Source organism: Acinonyx jubatus, chromosome D1 (assembly GCF_027475565.1).
Source record: "Acinonyx jubatus isolate Ajub_Pintada_27869175 chromosome D1, VMU_Ajub_asm_v1.0, whole genome shotgun sequence".
In the NCBI taxonomy this organism is placed as follows: Eukaryota; Metazoa; Chordata; class Mammalia; order Carnivora; family Felidae; genus Acinonyx; species Acinonyx jubatus.
Window position 1 is genome coordinate 41,432,610 of NC_069390.1, and position 20,668 is coordinate 41,453,277.

The 20,668-nt window shown below is 37.3% G+C and overlaps 1 protein-coding gene across 2 annotated transcripts in view; it reads left to right on the plus strand.

Annotated features, from left to right (window-relative positions):
* PIK3C2A (phosphatidylinositol-4-phosphate 3-kinase catalytic subunit type 2 alpha) overlaps positions 1–20,668 on the plus strand; it is a 191,799-nt gene that overhangs the window by 86,286 nt on the left and 84,845 nt on the right. For both annotated transcript variants that reach the window (XM_053203405.1, XM_015074998.3), the window contains one exon: positions 11,990–13,113. In XM_053203405.1, coding sequence (XP_053059380.1) covers positions 12,043–13,113 — 1,071 coding nt within the window. In that variant the 5' untranslated portion in view covers positions 11,990–12,042. The remainder of the gene's footprint in view (positions 1–11,989; positions 13,114–20,668) is intronic.

Consider the following 20,668-nt stretch of genomic DNA (forward strand, 5'->3'; position numbering starts at 1 on the left):
AGAGAGTATGCCACTCAGCTCTCCAGGGGAAGAGCAGTCCAGAGGGAACTGAAGAGCAAAGACTCTGAATGAGATGTATAATGTATTTGAAGAACAACAAGGAGGCCACTTGGACAGTCTCAGACAAGAGAGTTATAGGGGAAAAGTAATAGGGGGACCAGATATTAGAGTGCCTGGTGGACTGTTGTAAAGATTTTACTGCTTTTCTGAGTGAGATAGGAGTTATTGAAAGCTCTGAGTGGAAAGGTAAGAAGATCGAAGTTTTTCAGTATCTCTCTGGCTGCTGTGTTGAGAGTAGTCTGAAGGTGGAGGGTGGAGTGGTGGCAGAAACAGACTGGGGAGCTGTTTCAGTAATCCACAAGATTTTATGTATATATCCATAACTATCTGATAGAATTACCACCAAACATTGCTGCCTTCCTGTCAAGCTATAATTGAATTAGGATTTTCTAATTCAGTTCAAATAAATAAATTTGCTGGATATAACATACAGTGGTGAGTGTGCAATTATCTCTCACTGATAGGAATATCTTTCTATTTTTAAATGTTTTGTATTTTTAAAGACAGTGAATTTTTTTACATAAATCATGTTATATGCGATTCCATTAAATGATTCACAGATAGTGAAAATTTGAGAAACCATAATTTGTTTTGTTTTCTTTTGCAGTTTTACCCTTTTCCCATATCCCTTAATATATAAGGGCAGGGTCCTTATTTTAGCCTATATACATTAAAAAATGAAAAGTATTGTTCTTATTTGTATTTTTTTATGCCATTACTAAAAAATTGAGCTTTTGTATTCATATAGTTTGCCACATGTGAGTTAAAAAAAACCCCACATGCTATTGTAGGTGGTGTTTTCACATACCATGTATAATATAGATATGAAAATATTTTAAATATTCAAATTTAAAATATGTAGGGAGTAGATTCTTTTTTATATGAAGTAACCCACAGAACAGTGAATAAATTTATCATCTATGATTAACAAATAATTTTAAGTGCATAAAGCATATATGATTAACAAATACTTGTAAAACAAACACTTGTGTAACTAGTCGATAGGTTATGAACTAGAACATTGCTTATGTTCCTAAAGTCCCCAGTGTACTTATCCTTGGCCATCCCTTCTATGTGTAACCACTGTCTAGGTTATGAACGAGAACATTGCTTCTGTTCCAAAAGTCCCCAGTGTACTTATCCTTGGTCATCCCTTCTATGAGTAACCACTGTCCTAACTTTGAGAATCCTTTCCTTTTCTTGGTTTTACCGTTATGTAAGCATTCTTAAACAATATAGTTTCTCATGTTTTTGAACTTTATATAAATGGAATCATTGTATGTGTTTTTGTGTCTGTCTTTGCTTATCATGTTTCTAAGTTTTATTCATTTTTTTCTTATAGCGCTAGTTCATTGGCATTAGTGTATAGAATTCCATTGCATGAACTGTGATATAATGAAAAATATTAGGTCTTTGTGCTTGGTTCTTGTCATGTAATTCCTAAAGACCTTGGAATCTCTTTTTTTTCTTTTGTATGCTGATGAGATAAATAGTGTCTGGGATCCCTACATAGTTTCAGGGTGGGGCTGGTCACCAGAAAGACTGAGGCATTTTAGAGGACTAGAACTTTTAGCCTTATCCCCTGACCTCTGGAGATGAGAGAGGAACTGAAGGTTGAGCTAATTACCACTTCCAGGTTAGTTCCTATTTGGGACTATTGTGGGCAATGTTCTTTGGAGGTTCTTATGATTTATCTTTCTTTTTAATTTGTAGAAGTTACTTATCTAGGATTTGAGTCCTTTGGTTATATATTAAAAATATCTCCTGGGGCGCCTGGGTGGCACAGTCGGTTAAGCGTCCGACTTCAGCCAGGTCACGATCTTGCGGTCCGTGAGTTCGAGCCCCGCGTCAGGCTCTGGGCTGATGGCTCGGAGCCTGGAGCCTGTTTCCGATCCTGTGTCTCCCTCTCTCTCTGCTCCTCCCCTGTTCATGCTCTGTCTCTCTCTGTCCCAAAAATAAATAAAAAACGTGGAAAAAAAAATATCTCCTTTTTTTGTGGCTTGTTTTTATCATTCTCTTTGGTGTCTTTTGATAAAAGTTCTGGATTTTACTATAGTCAAATTATTTTTCTCTTATGGTTAGTGCTTTCTGTCTTGTTTAAGAAATTTTTCCATTCTCTGATTCTAAAGCTTTATAGTTCTTCCTTTCACAGACGTTTGGTTTGTCTCCAGTTGAATTTTGCTTAAGGAGTGAAGTAGGAGTCCCATTTCATTTCCCCTCCATTTGTTCTGGCTTAATTTATTAAAAAGATAGTTCTTTCCCTGTGCTCTGATATGCTACTTGTGTTAAATCGGATGTCTTTGTAGTTGTGTTTCTGTTTTTGACCTCTTAGCCTGTTCTTTATTAAATTTATCTCTTCCTGCATAAATACCATACTATATTAAATAAAATTGGCTTTATAATTAATCTTTATTGGGTAGAGCAAATCCTTACACCTTGTTCTTTTTCAAGAGGTTTTTGGCTATTTTGGCCCTTTTGGTTACTGAATAAATTTTAGAATCACCTTGTCAAAAATTATTGTTTTATTTTAGAGCGCAAGCAGGGGAGAGGGACAGAAGGACAGAGAGATAGAGAGCAAGAGCAAGAGAATCCCAAGCAGGCCCTGTGCTGACGGTGCAGATGTGGGGCTGATCTCCTTTCATGACCTGAGCCGATATCAAGAGGTGGATGCTTAACTGAGTCCCCCAGGCGCCCTTATTTTTGTTTAACATTTTTATTTATTTATTTATTTTGAGAGAGAGAGAGAGAGAGAGAGAGAGAGAGAACACACTTCTGCATGAGAGAGGAAAAAGAATCCCAAGCAGGCTGTGGCTGTCAGTGTAGAGCCCACCGAGGGGCTTGATCTCATGAACTCTGTGAGGTCATGACCTGAGCCAAAATCAACAGCCAGAAGCTTAACCTACTGAGTCACCCAGGTGCCCCAAGAAGTCATTAACTGTGAGATCATGACCTGAGCTAAAATAAAGAGCCATAAGCTTAACCTACTGAACCATCCATGAATATGTATTTAAATATTCTCATGGCTTTAAATCCAATTAGGGTGGCCTTCTTTTTGCTGGGGTTAACTAGGAATTCCACGAGTTATTTTGGTTTTGATTCTTTTTTTTAAACAGTTAAATAGTTAATCTTTTTGTAATTTTGTAATCCTATTTGGTTGATTGTAAACATATTTATCTATGAAATGTTAACAATTTGCTAATTGTAGAACTATTAGAAATTATATACTTTAAAAATACAAAATTTACCAAAAATGATAAGATAGACCTTAATGAAAAGGCTGTATGTTATCTATGGGACTTAAAATTTTTCTTCCCCTGAAAATTAAGTAATAGGCATTGGAGATATTTTATTGACTTGAGGGAAGGGATGACTTTTGGGAAGGTAAATTTTTTCTTATCCAGAAATTAGTGATGCTTGTTCACCTTGTTTTTTGTTCCTTATAAATTGTAGCCTTAAGTTGTCCAATAGCCACCTTTGGCTTTTGAGCACTTGAAATATGGCTAGTCTAAGTTGAAATGTGTAATCTGAAATAAAATATATACCACATTTTGAAGACTTAGTATGAGAAAAGAATGTAAAATGTCCCATTCATATTTTTATAATTGGTTACTTATTGAAACGACAGTATTTTGGAAAATTGGATTAAATATATTATTAATAATTTCATCTGTTTCTTTTCATTAATGTAGTTGTAAAAAATTTTTAATTCAGTATGTGACTCGCATTCCACTCCTGTGGAATAGTGCTGTGCTGCTCTACCCTAATCTCACCCAACACCTGGACATTCCTACATTTTCTCTTTTTAACAAAGTTGTATAGTGCCTAATACCAAAGTGCTTGGTTATTTTTGTTAGATTAATTTTTTCCCTCCGTGAATCACAGAGATAGGAGAATGTTATCTTGTCTACTGGGGTTTTTCCTTTTAGAAGAGATGAAGCTCCTCTCCTATTTTTATTTTTTTTTAATTTTATTTAAGATTTTTTACTTTTTTAAGTAATCTCTACACCCAATGTGGGACTTGAACTAACAATCCTGAGATCAAGAGTTAGTTGTATGCTCCACCGACTGAGCCAGTCAAGCACCCCTCCTCTTCTATTTTCAGTTTTCTGTTGCCATCTCCTACTCCCAGTTTCCAAAATAATTTTTTCTCCCACCGCTTGTTTATTCTGAACTCAGCCACGTGATTTTTCAGTTTTAGTTGAATTATTAATAAATAAGCCCTTTTAGGGGCACCTGGGTGGCTCAGTTGGTTAAACGTCCAACTTCATCTCAGGTCATGGTCTCGTGGTTCATGAGTTCGGGTCCTGTGTCAGGCTCTGTGCTGACAGCTCAGAGCCTGGAGCCTGCTTCCTATGCTGTGTCTCTGTTTCTGTCTGCCCTCACCCAGCTCCCCCCACTCAAAAATAAATAAACTTAAAAAAAAAAAAAAAGCCCTTTTAGTCTGGTTTTTTGTTTGTTGCAGAATTTGAGCTTCTTTTTGATAAAGACAATGGTGTCTTACGTTTCCCAGTCTTTGAGGCATTCATTCAACAACTACAGTAGAAGTCTGAGAGTGAATTCATAACCTCAGTGAAATGATAAGTTTGCTAGTCATGTGGTGAGAATAAATTAATAAAATGGCACATTATTAAATAGCAGTATTAATCACTTCATGATAGAATTAAACAAAACAGTAAAATCTATTTATTAATGCAGAGAGAAATAACCATAGCCTTGAGGAAGAAGTTGGTATTTATAATAGATAAGGTATGTTTAGACACTTATTTCAGATAACTATTAACATAAAAATATATTGTAGTGAATTAGCACTGCCTGGATTTGAGTCCTGATCTCATCACTTGCTAGCTACTGTGAACTTGGGCAGATTATATAATTTGTATGAAAGTTTTTCATTTGTATGTAGGGATAATAGTAGCTACTTAATATGATTTGTGAGGATTAAATTAGTTAATATATTGCTTTTAGCAGTGTTTGGCAGCAAGTATCTACATATCTCTATCTGTAGGTATGTATAGATATGTAGATACTTGGTACAGTTTTAACAAATATTTTCCATGGTTATTGCAGTGTTGATATTATTATTTTTAATGGTAGCACAGTATTCGGTTGGGTACCATAATTTATTTTTCTTTGAGATTCACTTTCATTTTAGTGGAGAAATATTTGCATGGTTGAACTCAAATCATTGTTTCTCTGTTTTCTTATGTATCTTGAATTTTAAGATCAGAAAGCATTTAGATGGGTAGCAGGACTGGTTTTATTTTTTCCTGAGATTTAAATTTAAATTGTAAATGAATGTCTACCACAGAAGAAGCCAAGAGCTTTTAAATTAATTCTTTTGGATCTGCAAATGGTATCCCAAAGTTTAACTGAATAGTTTAATTGCCCTCTTTTGAACAATTTAAAGTAGCTACAGCCTTGTGATCATCACTGGATTACTCTATGTTGGAAAATTTTTGGCAGATGGTATACAATCATCATTCAAAAACTAGTTATATTGTCTTTTCCAGCTTGAATTAGGAGAACATTAGCATTAAAGTTTGTATTTTGAATTAGCATGTGCAAAAGTTGTTTCCTGATAAATGTTTGTCATCAAATGAAGTTTTGATTTTAAAAAATTAATGGAGCATGTCAGTGTAGCAGCCTCAGAAAAATAGCTGAAGCACTGGGTTACTTTTGGACAGTCTTTCAAATCCTTTATTACCAATTGAGTATACATGCATGATAATTTTTTGGAAAGCTAAAATATGGTAATTCAGCTGTTAACAGTTCACTTTTACTGCTTAGACTTGAATTTAGTTTAGCATGTGCTGCTTTGGGTTGATACTAGGGATAGAGCAAGTAAATGAATTGATATGAAAAATACCACATTTACTGTCAAAATATTTTTCAAGCTATTTTATACCTTTGTTAGTAAATAAGAGGTAACATTAATTTAAAATATTTGGAGTAAGTGTGTTTTCTGTTGAATAAACTGTATCTCAAACTCACTTAAAAAATCCAGATTTCCTCTTTCAGAACAATGTCCTATCATTACCAAATATGGTAGCTAGGAAACTACTTAACTAAATAGGCATTTGCTTGTGGAAAATGAATTGCAAGTCAGTATCGTTTTCTCTTTGCAAAATATTCTAATCCATTCGATTTTGTGAAAAATGGACTGTGTTGTGGTGTTCAATAATAGGCAGTTAAACTTGATTTATTTCTCCCACCATATATCCAGTCATGTGCCATCCAAAATCTTGTCTTCAAAACTGATAGCTCTTATTCCATTCTTTAAAATATGTGGTCATTAAATTAAACTCTGTATTTATTAAGCAGGGTGGTTTTAAATGTTGTGGGGCAGAAGAAAAGGAAAACAAAGTAGGTCTCTGCACTTAAGCTTATTCTAGTCTGTTGGGTAGACATACAAATTATAAATTTTTTTTTAATGTTTATTTTTGACAGAAAGAGAGAGAGACACGGAGCATGAGTGGGGGAGGGGCAGAGAGAGAGGGAGACACAGAATCCGAAGCAGGCTCCAGGCTCTGAGCTGTCAGCACAGAGCCTGATGTGGGGCTCGAACCCACAGACCACGAGATCATGACCTGAGCTGAAGTCAGTCGCTCAACTGACTGAGCCACCCAGGCGCCCTTGTAGACATACAAATTATAGATTCTGTGTTAAGTTTTTAGTTGTTACTGGAGAAAGTAATGTTAAACCAGCTTAAGCAAAGAGGAATTTATTGGCTTACATAAATGAAAAGACTAGCCTTGGACAAGGGTTGGATCCAGACACTTAATGTAATATTCAGAATCTGTTTCATTTTACTTATCATACATAGCTCTGCTCTTTTGTGGCTTCGGTCCATTCTCAGGCAGCATCTCCTTCAGTGGTGGCAAAGATGGCCACAGCAGTGCCAGGCTTACATCCCATAAGTTCAGCAACTTCAGTGATGGGCTTCCTTTCTAAATAGTTTCAGAAGTTTTGGGATTAAGTCTATTTGGCCAGACTTGGATCCTTTGGTGTGGTTGGGAGTGGGAGAGGGGGGAGTAAGGATGTTCCAGCCCTATTTGAACTAGATGGAACAAAAGGGAGATGACTAAGTTCTAAAAAAGAAGATACAGATTTCTGCCTACTAGAAGAAAGGATACTGAGGGGGCAAAAACAGCATAGTCTATAAAAATGAATAAAAATTTTATTTGAGCTAAAAAGATAGTTTTTTTTTCAGTGTTTATTTTTGAGAGAGTACAAGGAGGGGAGGGGCAGAGAGAGGGGGGCAGAGGATCCAAAGTGGCTTTCCACTGACAGGCTGACAGCAGTGAGCCCAAAGTGGGCAAACTTATAAACCACAAGATCATGACCTGAGCCGAAGTCAGGAGCTCAACTGACTGAGCCATCCAGGCGCCCCTAAAAAAATGGTTTCTAATAGGAGCTACTTAAGAAAAGCTTCAGACAGGTGGCTGTATTTGATTTGGGCCCTGAAGGATAAGTATAATTTTTCCAAGGCAGAATGAGTATAAGAAAGGACTTTCTAGGTCACTCATCTGAGAAGTTTGGCAGTGAAAGGAGAGAATTAAAATGGAAGCTATTGGAGTCTAAAGAGGAATGTTAAGACTCTTTTCCACCTCGGTATGGAGAAAACTTGAGCATTCTTATGGCAAAGGAGCAGAAGCAAATTAATAATGCAAAGAAGGCAATCACTGATAAATAGGAGAATTCAGTGAGAATTAGGATATAAGCAGAAGGCGTCAGAGTTAGGCAGGAAAAGGGAATGGTTCATTCTCTGAGGACACGTGAAATAAGGTGGGTAGTGGTGGCTGTGAAGTTAAAACAAACTTGCTGTTAAATTGGTAAGTGGCTACAGTCTTGCTTTCTAAAAGTAAGGAGAAAAGGTTGATCAGTGATCTATTGCTATGTAACCATTCCAAAATGATTTTGTGGGTTAGCAATTTGGCTTGAACTCAGGCTGGGTGGTTTCTTCTGCTGGTCTTGCCTTCGGTCATTATTGTAACTGTGGTCATTTGAACTGTGGATGGATGGTCTTAAGGTGGTGGCTTTACTCCTGTGGTTGGTGATGACTGTTGGCTAGGCCTTTTTCTCCTTGTGCTCTCTCATCGTCTGTGAGCATTCACAGGGCAGTGGCTGCACTCAAAACAGGAAGAGCTGAAGCAGTTAGGCTCTTATGAACTTAGAACTCCCAGTGTCACTTCTTTCACATTGTATCTGTCAAAGCAAGTCACAGAGCCAGCTCAGATCAAGTGGAGAAATAGGCCCCACCTCTGTATGTGAGGAGAAGCAAAGTGACTTTATAAAGAGTGTATCCTGGAATCAGAGGAATTTGTACCTCTTAATGTTCATCTAACATTTTGTGAAAATTTTTAGTCATGCAGCCAAGTTGAAAGGATTTCAGAGTGAATACCCATATGCCTACCAACTAGATTGTATTATTAATATTTTCTGTACTTGCTTTATCACGTATTTATCCATCTATCAGATACTCAATTTATATTATTTTTGTATATATTTCAGAGTAAATTGTAGACATCAGTACTTTCGTCTAAGTACTTCATGTATATTTAGTAGGAGTCTATTTGTTCATAGTTTTTTCTTAACATGAAATGTTTACGGACAATGAAGTATTACAAATTTTAAGTGTACATTGTGCCTAGTTTTGCATTCTACCACAGAAGGGAAAAATTTGAAAAGATTTTCAGTGAAATGCCTCAGAAGTTCAACTATAGTTGTATAAAAGAATTGCAAAGAGTGACTTCCTTCAATATCTTGATGTCCTCGTCACTAATAATTTTTTATTTAGTATTACCTCAACATTTAGGATTTTCATTTGTGTTACATTAAAAAAATTTTTTTTAATGTTTATTTTTTAGAGAGAGAGAGAGAGGGACAGGAGTGTGAGTGGGGGAGGGGCAGGGAGGGAGGAAAACACAGAATCTTAAGCAGGCTCCAGCCTCTGAGCTATTAGCACAGAGCCTGATGCAGGGCTCCAACCTCCAAACTGCGAGATCATGACCTGAGCCAAAGTTGGATGCTTAACTGACTGAGCCACCCAGGTGCCCCTCATTTGTGTTACATTAGTTTGAATTCACTTTGGGTGTTTCCCTACCTCTATCATGAAACTTTTATTTCGCATATACTATGGACAAGCACTGTGCTAGAAAAAGGATGTAAGTAGGAGCTCTCCTCATTTCTAGGTATTCAAACTAAAATCTCGAATCAGATTAGATTAATAATAGATGTCATTTATTTAATGCCTCTGCCTAAGGCCAGTGATAAACACTTTTTAGTTGCATTGTTTCATTTAATCCTTATAATTTAAGAGTTAGATACTTTTTCGTTTTATTTTATTTTATTATTTATTTTTAAAATTTACATCCAAGTTAATTAGCATATAGTGCAACAATGATTTCAGGGGTAGATTCCTTAGTGCCCCTTACCCATTTAGCCCATCCCCCCTCTCACAACCCCTCCAGTAACCCTCTGTTCTCCATATTTAAGAGTCTCTTTTGTTTTATCCCCCCCCTCTGTTTTTATATTATTTGTGCTTCCCTTCTCTGTGTTCATCTGTTCTGTGTCTTAAAGTCCTGATATGAGTGAAGTCATATGGTATTTGTCTTTCTCTAATTTTGCTTACCCTAATACCCTCTAGTTCCATCCATGTAGTTGCAAATGGCAAGATTTCATTCTTTTTGATTGCCGAGTAATACTCCATTGTATATACCACATCTTCTTTATCCATTCATCTGTCGATAGACATCTGAGCTCTTTCCATACTTTGGCTATTGTCGATAGTGCTGCTATAAACATGGGTGTGCATGTGCCCCTTCGAAACAGCATACCTGTATCCCTTGGATAAATGCCTAGTAGAGCAGTTGCTGGGTTGTAGGGTAGTTCTATTTTTAATTTTTTGAGGAACCTCCATATTGTTTTCCAGAGTGACTGCACCAGTTTGCATTCCCACCAACAGTGCAGAAGAGATCCTCCTTCTCCGCATATTTGCCAACATCTCTTGTTGCCTGAGTTGTTCATGTTAGCCATTCTGACAGGTGTGAGGTGGTATTTCCTTGTAGTTTTGATTTGTATTTCCCTGATGATGACTAATGTTGAGCGTTTTTGATACTTTTCCATTTTATTTTACTTTATTTTTTTTAACGTTTATTTATTTTTGAGACAGAGAGAGACAGAGCATGAACAGGGGAGGGGCAGAGAGAGAGGGAGACACAGAATCTGAAACAGGCTCCAGGCTCCGAGCTGTCAGCACAGAGCCTGACGCGGGGCTCGAACTCACAGACCGCGAGATCGTGATCTGAGCCGAAGTCGGCCGCTTAACCAACTGAGCCACCCAGGCGCCCCAATACTTTTTCATTTTAAAAGTAAACTAAGGCATGTGGAAAAGTTTGACTTGCCCAAGCACTTACAGCTTCATGAATCAAGCCGATGTGACTCCAGAACCCAGAATTAACTCCTGAATTATAATGATTAGAAGCAAGAAATGTGCCTTATTTTACACAGTAGGTAACTAACCCTTTAATTGGTCATCTTGCTTCATAGGGTAATTTTAATCTTAATTGTGATTAAGTAGAAGATTAAATTTTTACAAGCTGATCATTGAGAAAGTTTAATAAACTATTTTTCTAGTTTATGAGTAAATATTTTAGCAATTTGAAAAAGGAGAAATTTTAGTGTTATAACTTTTTTAAATTGAACTCTGCCCAATGTAGGGCTTGAACTCACAACCCCGAGATCAAGAGTTGCATGCTCTACCAACTGAGCCAGTCAGGCACTCTAGTATTATAGCTAATGATTTAACTGCAGATAATCAGATAGATGCGTGGTCAAAACTATGTGACAAATTCAGCCATAAATTTAACCTTTGAATGGAGTACTGCAGTTTCTTATAGCTTTAACACTTTCATTATTCTGATCTGTTATGTCAGTTGTTCTAGATTATAAACCTTTAATCAATTTTTCATATGATGCTTTTTAAAAAAATGTTTATTTTGAGAGTGAGAGTGCACATGCAGGTGAGCAGGGTCGGGGCAGAGAGAGAGGGAGAGAGAGAATCCCAAGCAGGCTCCGTGAGTAGCGTGATGTGGGACTCGATCTCAAGAAATGTGAGATCATGACCTGAGCCAAAATCAAGAGTTGGTTGCTTAGCCAATTGAGCCACCCAGGAGCCCCTCATATGAGGTTTTGTTAGTAGTTCCTTGACTTTATTGACTAGGTATTGGGTACTTTTATTGCTAATTGGCTTATGAACAATTTAACAAATAGCCAAAGATTGAAACCATTTTGACTTGCTATTTGCGTAACAGTAAACCATGTTCAAACTCATGAAAGTATGTGACTAACAAGGCATTTTGTGCCAAGAATCCTGCCAAAGTGCCATTAGTTAACAGCAGCCATTGTGACACCTGAAGTGAAAGGTTCTTGAGTTCATCCACCATGCTCGCTTTCCTGTTAGGTCAGGGGATGAGGTAAAGTTATGTATGTCTAAGCATATCCCTTACCTCAGCAGTATATAAGATATTTATTTTTAAAGAGCAAAGAACATCTTATTTTTTTAAGTTTATTTATTTTGAGAGAGAGCAATTGGGAGTGGGAGAGGCACAGAAAGAGGGGGAGACTGAGAATCCCAAGCAGCCTCTGCACTTCCAGCACAGAGCATGATGTGGGGCTCTACCTCACAACTGTGAGATCATAACCTGAGCTGAAATCAAGAGTCAGACGCTTAACTGACTAAGCCACCGAGGCGTCCCTGAGATATTTTAAAATGTTCCTTCACTCAGATTTCCCACAACTGTTCATTTTATTTTATTTTATAGTTTATTTGTAAGTGGCTTTAAATTCTAAGTCATATGAGTGGGTTACAAACAAAATAAATTTGTGTTTAAAAAATCTAATTGAGTGTTATGTTTATTTTTGTGTATAGGTCTTGCTATTTTGGAAGCTACAAGAAAAAAATAGATTAGGGGAGGTTTGGTCATGGCTCAGATATCCAACAATAATGGATTTAAGCAATGTTCATCACATCTGGAACCAACAAGAACAAAAGAAGTGGACAAAGAAGAAGCATTACAGATGGAAGCAGAGGCTTTAGCAAAACTGCAAAAGGATAGAGGAGTGACTGATAATCAGAGAGCCTTTGAGTTATCAAGCAACACCAGACAAAAAGCACAAGTTTATAACAAACAGGATTATGATCTCATGGTGTTTCCTGAATCTGACACCCAAAAAAGAGCAGTTGATATTGATGTAGAAAAGCTCACGCAAGCTGAACTTGAGAAACTATTGCTTGATGAAAATTTCGAAACTAGGAAAACACCTGTCTTGCCAGTTACTCCTGTTCTGAGCCCTTCGTTTTCAGCACAGGTGTATCTTAGACCTACTATTCAGAGAGGACAGTGGCCACCTAGGTTATCAGGGCCTTCCACATATACTTTACCTTCTATTTATCAGTCAACTTACAGCAGTAAACAGACTGTATTCCAAAATGGCTTCAGTCCAAGAATGCCTGCTTTTCCATCCACAGAACCTATATATTTAAGCTTTCCAGGACAGTCTCCATATTTTTCATATCCTTTGACACCTGCCACACCCTTTCATCCACAAGGAAGCTTACCTATCTATCATCCAGTAGTCAGTCCTGACATGGCAAAGCTGTTTGACAAAATAGCTAGTACATCAGAATTTTTAAAAAATGGAAAAGCAAGGACTGACTTGGAGATCAAACATTCAAAAGCTACAGTCAACAATTTACAGGTATCTCCAAAGTCTGAAGATATAAGTAAATTCGACTGGTTAGACTTGGATCCTCTAAGTAAACCTAAGGTGGACAATGTGGAAGTGGTAGACCACGAGGAAGAGAAAAATATTCCAGGTTTACTAGCAGAGGATCCTTGGGATGCTGTTCTTCTTGAAGAGAGATCACCAGCAAGTTGTCACCTTGAAAGAAAGGTGAATGGAAAATCTCTTTCTGGGGCAACGGTAACAAGAAGCCTGTCTTTAAATATTCGAACAACTCAGTTTACAAAAGTCCAGGGCCAAATATCTCAGGTATAGTCTTTTCTTACTAACTTCTCAAATGTAGTAATATAACACAGAATTCATGTTTGCGTACATAATTTATTAGGTAAAAGAAATCTTTTTCATGTTGAATTTTGTTTTCTTTATTCCTAAATGTGCTGTGAATTTTAGATTGTGTGGTAAAGGATGAAATGTGTTTAGGTCAGTTGAACAATTACTTGCTATTAATAGATTTTTTTCTAGGATTATAAATTAAACTCTAATCAAGGATCTGGCTGTCACTGATAGTTATTTAAGATAATTTTTATCTCTTCATGTCTTCTCATTATATACGGTCCTACTTTCTCTTCATTATCTTTTATTTTCCAGGTTAAACCAGTAATTTTGGTTTTTAACCCCATTATGGAAAATTTTCCATATATTTTGTTTTTAACCATAAGTGAATGGAAGGAAAGGAAGGAAACCCCATAAAAGTCATTAAAGGACTCTCTCTCCACACCTATATTGATTAAAATGAAAAATGTGGTATAGTTGCTGAGTTCATATTGTCTTACTATCTGTAAAAACTAGTTAAGGGTAGCTGGAACAGGATGTCTTCCCTCAGATGAGAGGCAGCAGGATTTAGATTTTTCCTTTCCAAATACAGTATATCATTGCAGGTTTCTATTTTGCTCTTGTAATATCTGTGGGTCTTGGGAATGTTTAAGTTTCATTCTCCCCTTAATGCGAATTACATCATTCAGCTAATTAGACAAGCACTTAGTTACTCTTCAGGTGCTGGGAATCAACTAGCCTTTAGGGAAGGAGAAGCAAATTTTGCATGATTTTGAATGGGTGTATATTGAATTGCGACTTTAAAAGCCATTTTGGAGAAAGAAGCAGGTAGTAAGAAGGCTTGGAAACACAGATGAGATTTTTGGATGACATCAGAAAAGAGAAAAATCTTAACTAATGGAATGTTTTATAAGTGGATTTTGACTACAGTTCACTAAGGATATGTTATTTTAAGCTTTTCAGTATTTACAAATTTACTCACATAATCTCTTAATACTTTCAATTAAAAAATCACAAGTTAATTGTATATTTTAAATTGATATCCTAAATATAACATCAAATCATTTTCTCTTAATATCTCTGTCATATTGTTGAGGGTTTTCTTTTTGTTTTACAAAATAACAGTCATTGGGCACTTGGATGGCTCAGTCAGTTGAGCGTCTGACTTTAGCTCAGGTCATGATCTCATGCTTTGTGAGTTTGAGCCCCACATTGGGCTTTCTGCCCAATGCAGAGCCTGCCTCAGATCCTTTGTCCCCCTCTCTCTGTCCATCCCCTGCTTATGTTCTCTCAAAAATAAATAAACATTAAAAAAAAACAAAACAAAATAACAGTCATTTCCGAAAGTATTTGAAAGGAGATGGAGAAACTAAGCCATGAGTCATCCACCAAAAAAAAAAAAAAAAAACCAAAAACAAAAAAGAAGATGGGGTGGGGGATATATACCAAAAAGAACTGATAATTGTATATTTAGCTTTCTGAGGCACTACTCAACTTTCCCATAGTGGCTGCACCATTTTACATCCTATCAGCAATGTGTGAGAGTTCTAGTTTCTCCATATCCTTGCCAACACTTGTTATTTTCCATTTTCTGGATTATCACCATCCTGATGGATGTGAAACAGTATCACTATGGTTTTGATTTACATTTCCTGATGACTAATGATGATGAGTATCTTTTCATGTGCTTAATTGGCCATGTATCTTTTTTGGAGGAAATGTCTGTTTAAGTCATTTGCTCGTTCTAAAAATTGGATTGTTCATAGCAGCTTTACTCATAATAGCTCCAAAGTAGAAACAACCCAAATACCTCATCAACTGATGAATGGGTAAACCAAAGTGGTATGTTCATACAGTGGAATATTACCCACAAAAAAGTGAAGTCCTGATATATGTTATAACATGGATGAACTTTAAAAACATAAATGAAAGAAGCCAGGCACAAAAGACCATGTTTTGTATGATTCATTTTATATATGTCCAGAAATGGCAAATCCATAGAGACAGAAAGCGGATTAGTGTTTTCCAGGGGTCAGGGAAGGAAAGAATGGGAATGATTGTTTAATTGTTACTGGGGTTTTGGGGAGGATGATGAAAATGCTCTAGAATTAGACCATTTCAGTCTTCTTACCATAGTGGTGATGACCACACAGCATTGTGAATGTATTGAAAGCCAGTGAATTTTATGTTCTGTGAATTTTACCTTAATTAAAAAATATATTAAAGGCACTAGTTCACCTGATCCATCCTGCTCAGGCCAGACCACTGCTGGATTCACATTTGAATCAGTGTTCCAATGGAGAGATCCCTCCCCAAACGTGGGTCTCCTTTTTATAGGCAAAGCATGACAGCATGAGCGGATGGTGTCTGACACTATGCAGTCTGGATTAGGGAAATCAGCTGTTTCAGGAGTTGTTTGGGAAGGGCAACTGCCTAGAACTTGGAAATCTCAGGAGCTATGGAAATTTGCAGTTTTTGCTATCAGAAAAAAGGCAGCACCTGGTCCTATAGGGAGCTAAGTGTAGGCTCAGTCCTCCCATTGGTAGAAGAGAGAGTCCCTGACTGTCCATACAACCCATCCAGGTCACTTTTAAATACTCCTGCTCCTTGCATCACACTTTTGTATGTATGTATTCACATCTTTACAATATATGCATTGTGACCACAATACATAGACTATCTTGAATTTGATCAAATATTTATAAATGACTGGTTTATTTCATATCTATGTGTCTCAAATTCTAATTTTCTCAGCATCAAAAAGTCATTTATCTACTAAGGGAAACATTATTCCAAGTGAGCTGAGATTACCATTTTAGGTGAATTGTGGTTATTATATTAGATAAGTTGAGGTTTCTGGATCAACTGGAGTTATTTACTGTCCAGTGATCCTGGATCAGAACTCAGAACCTGAGAGCTGCATTCTTTTTATCTATGTGTAGATATTCAAACTGACCTTTTTTTTCTTTTCTTATAATGGTCACTGAGACAGTAGAGAGTTCCTAAGAATCCTATGAGGGCAGAGCAACCCATACCTATTTTACAATTGAGGAAATGTGAAGAAATTTATGAATTCTTAATTTTTTCATATAATAATGGTATTGTAAGTTAAATGAGCTCTTATATTTTAGAGATGTATACTGAAGAATTTGTAAATGAAATGTAATAAATTATAGTTTTAATAGAAGGAAGAGCTGGGGATAGGTGCTTCTAGATGCAACAAGATTGGCTATATGTTGATAATTATTGAAGCTGTGATGGATATATGGGTGTTCATTATATTATTTTTTCTACTTTTGTATGTCTGAAAATTTCCACAATACATTAGAGGTTAGGAAGAAGACCACAGAACTATTTGTAAGAAGAAAAGCTGATGTTCAGACCCATGATGTGACTCTAAAATCACTTCCCCCACTCCATCCCTTTAGTGATAGAACATGCTATTTTGGAAGTAATAAGTTCCCTGTCAAACATGGGTTGAATAATTGGCTTCCCGAACTTAGTTGTATGTCACTGTGCCCTGAAGAGGAGTTTAGGCTTCTTCAGTCCTGATATTGTCTGTTTGGGGGTGGGAATAAGAGGTGAGATTTTGGAATTTGAGGGAAAAGATGACTTAAAAACATTTTTTTTCCTTCTTTAAGTGATTTTGATGCAGCTAACCTGCTCCCTTGGACTAGCATTTGGAACCTTTTGACTAGATGACTTTAAAGTTAGTTTCTCTGTATTTCAGAAGCCTGTGAAATTGGGAAGGTGACAAGACAAATAGCAAAACAAAAATTAAGTACCCTGGAAACCGTTTCTTCACAACTTAAGGTGCTTTTGCTACAAAATCCTGCTTCCTTTTCTTTCCTTTTTTCCGTCTTTAGACTGGTCACTTACAGTTCAACTGATATTTTCTCCACCCTTTCCTTTGGTGAGGACAGGGCTGTGATACCCACGTGCCTTTCTTTCATTGCTCCCTGCATACATCTTTTCCTCCTTATTTTTAATATTTGTCATAGTACCATCTGCTGTTAAGACATCTAATGCCATTCTATTTTGTAGAACTGCTTTATGCATATGGGTCATTTCAACATTTAATAATGTAATGCTATTTTCAGAGTCATTTAAGGCCTTATTTGTGTATTTATCAAGGGCCTTCTTGTGCTGTATGACATTTTGAGCTGAAGTGTTGATCAGTAATGGCTTCAGTAGTTTTCATTAAACTAATATTTGCATAGCCAGCCTTTCTTTGTCTTCTTTCTATAAAACTACTGTATGGAAACCAACTATCAGTGTTACCTATTGCTAGATCTGGATGGTGGAATAGACTAGTTCTAGTCATATTCAAACATAATAGCATAGTCTGGTCCAGGTATGACAGATGCCAGATTTAGGGTTTGACAGGTTTTGAGAACAGTGTCAGGGGAGTATAAAAGTATAGCTTGATATTTAGTCATCCCCTGTCATCCATTGATGACCTTTAGTTTCTGAAATTCTTTGAACCTGATGAGAGGTTGTCACAGTCAATGGCTTTCCCATTGGAAGTTTAGATGCTTCTACTGGTAGTGCAGTAGCTGCTACTGCTCCTAAAGGCAAGGTGGCCATCCTTGGGCTACATTGTCAATGGATTTGGAAAAATATCCTGCAGGTTTCAATTAATGCCCTAGTTTTCATGTTAGGGGCTAAGGCGTGGCTTCTTTTTTCAGCAAGGAATAGGGTAAATAAATGGCTTTTCCAAGTTTGGTAGAGGTAGAGCTAGTAGAGGGTAGTTTAATTTTTAGTTGTTGAAAGATCCCCTGTTGTTCTTTATCCCATTTTGAAGGCTCTTTATCTGGTCCTCTAGTGGCTTCCTATAGAAATTTGGCTAGGACTCCAAACTCTGGGATCTGTAGGTGGCAAAATCTAGGCATTCCTGTAAAGGTTTGGAGTTGGTTTTATGTGACGGGAGGTTCCAATTCTATTATAGCTCTTTTTCTCTCGATTGGCAGGAATGCTATCCAGTAGTTAATTCATATCCCATATTTCTGTTTCCAAGTTTGAGCCTTTTTAGACTGTTCTTGGTATCCTGTTTCTCTAAGAAAGTTTAGTACAACAATAGAATTATTGTCTGAGACCTCTTTCATGGAGCTTCATATTAAAATATCATCCACGTATTGTACTGTTATTCCCTGAGGCAGTGTAAGGTCTCTAAACTCTCTGCTGAGTGTATTGCCAGACAAATGGGGACTCTTCTCTAAATCCCTGTGGTAGGACTGTCCATGTAAGCTGGCATGCTTGATGTTCTCCTACTGGAGTCAATTCAAAGGTCAGTAGAGGCTGGACCTCTTCACTTAAGGGGATACAAAAGGAGAAATGCTTTAAATCAAGCACTGTAAGCCATACACCTTTCTGTATTGCCTGAAGTTTGAGTCAGTACAGTATAAGGGTTTGTCACTCGGGTGAATAAGGACTATAGCTTCATTTATTACTCTGAGGTCTTGTACCATTCTGTACTGGCCATTAGGTTTCTATTTAAAAAAACAAACAAACATTTTTTAAAATGTTTATTCATTTTGAGAGGGTGTGGGGGAGGGGGGAGGAGCAGAGAGCAAGAGAGAATCCCAAGCAGGCTCCACACAGTCAGCACAGAGCCTGACGCAAGACTCCATCTCACAAACCATGAGATCATGATCTAGCCAAAATCAAGAGTTGGACATTTAACCAACTGAGCAACCCAGGTGCCCCTTAAACATTTTATTTTTAATTTTTTTTAATGTTTTTTTATTTTTGACAGAGAGAGAGACAGCATGAGCAGGGGAGGGGCAGAGAGAGAGGGAGTAGGGGAGTGGGACAGGAAGGCAGAACCAGAAAAGAATGGGTAATTACTTGGTCTCTATGTTTACAAGTTACAAGAAAAGTTTGTAAGCATGATTTAAGTTCTCCTTCTATTCTAGTAATTTTAGAAAGACCGGTCACACTGGAGTGCTAAATAAGGACAGAGTGAGTGGCTTCTGTATCAATAAGAAAATCAATGAATTTAACTTACTCCCACATCCAGGGTAACATGGAGCTCAGCCATCATTATGTTCAGGGGAGCCAGACCAATCTCAGGGCCTTGTCATGCTCTCTTCAGGTTGTTCCACTGGGTTGAAGTTTGAGGACCTAGGGCCATTTTTGCCAATTTATGGTGAATGTCTGGTGCTGACTGGCTTATAAAATGCCTATTTAGGATAACCAGCCTTTCTGGTGTGGCTGAGTCTAAATTTATATATTTACCAATTTATTCTATTAAAAACCCCTAAAATAAGGCTGGATTTTCTTCATTTGCCTGGGTTACTTCCTTAATTTTATCAAAATTGACAGGTTTAGAAAATCCTCTTTTCATTCCCTCCAGTAAACACATGACCATATGGTCTCATCTTCCCCTGTCAGGTCTGTCCTTTTGGTAGTTCCAGTGAGGCTCGGCATTAGGAACAGTGAGTGTCTCCTCCTACTAGATAATGATTTCTATCCCTGGTCACCTGCTTATCTGCAAATTCTTGTGTCCCAGCCCAAATTTAGGCCTTTTCTTCTGGGGTACAACAGTGCATTAGAATAATATAGATATCCTGACAGGATAAATCAAATAGTAGAGACACCTGGTGAAATACATCTATAAACTTACGTGGATCCTCTGAGTATCATCCTAGTTGTTTTATTTGTGCCAGATCTGACATAGAAAATGGGACATGTACCTTAATTGTGCCCATTTCCCTGTTTGCTGCTTCCCAAAGTGGATACAGTCCTGCCTTAGTCTGAGTGTTTGGTAGGTATGATGTTCTACTTCTAGTACATCCCACTGGGCTTGGAGCAGAAGGCTCCAAAGGTTTATATGGAGGGGGAGTTACTAAGGGTCTGGGCTCGCATGTGGGCTTATTGTGACTTTTTCTTCTGCTGATTGATTTGCCTGACTCAATTGGTTTCTTTGATTGAGTGGTCTATTTTATTTATTTATTTATTTATTTATTTATCTATTTATTTATTTATTTTTACATTTAACTGTGTTATATATTTATTTTTTTAACTGTAGTTGGCACATTGTGTTCTGCATTTTTTAAAAGTCTATTTATTTTTGAGAGTGTATGGGGGGGAGGGGCAGAGAGAGAGAGAGGGGAAGAGAGAGGATCCCAAGCAGGCTTCACACTGTCAGTGTGGAGTCCTCTGTGGGTCTCGAACCCACAAACTGTGAGATCATGACCTGAGCCCAAATCAAGAGTCAGATGCTTAACTGACTGAGCCACCCAAGTGCCCCTTGGATGGTCTATTTAAACAATCATCATTTAAATATCTAGGGGCGCCTGGGTGGCTCAGTTGGTTAAGTGTCCAACTCGTGATTTCGGCTCACGTCATGATCTCAGGGTTCATGGGATCAAGCCCCGAGTTGGTTTCTGCGCTGTCAGCATGAAGCCTGCTTGGGATTCTCTCTCTTTCCCACTCTTTCTGCCCGTCCCCCACTTGCTCTCAAAATAAATAAACATTTAAAATAAAATAAAACATCTAAAGGTGTGGGGGCCTGGAATCTTACCAGGCA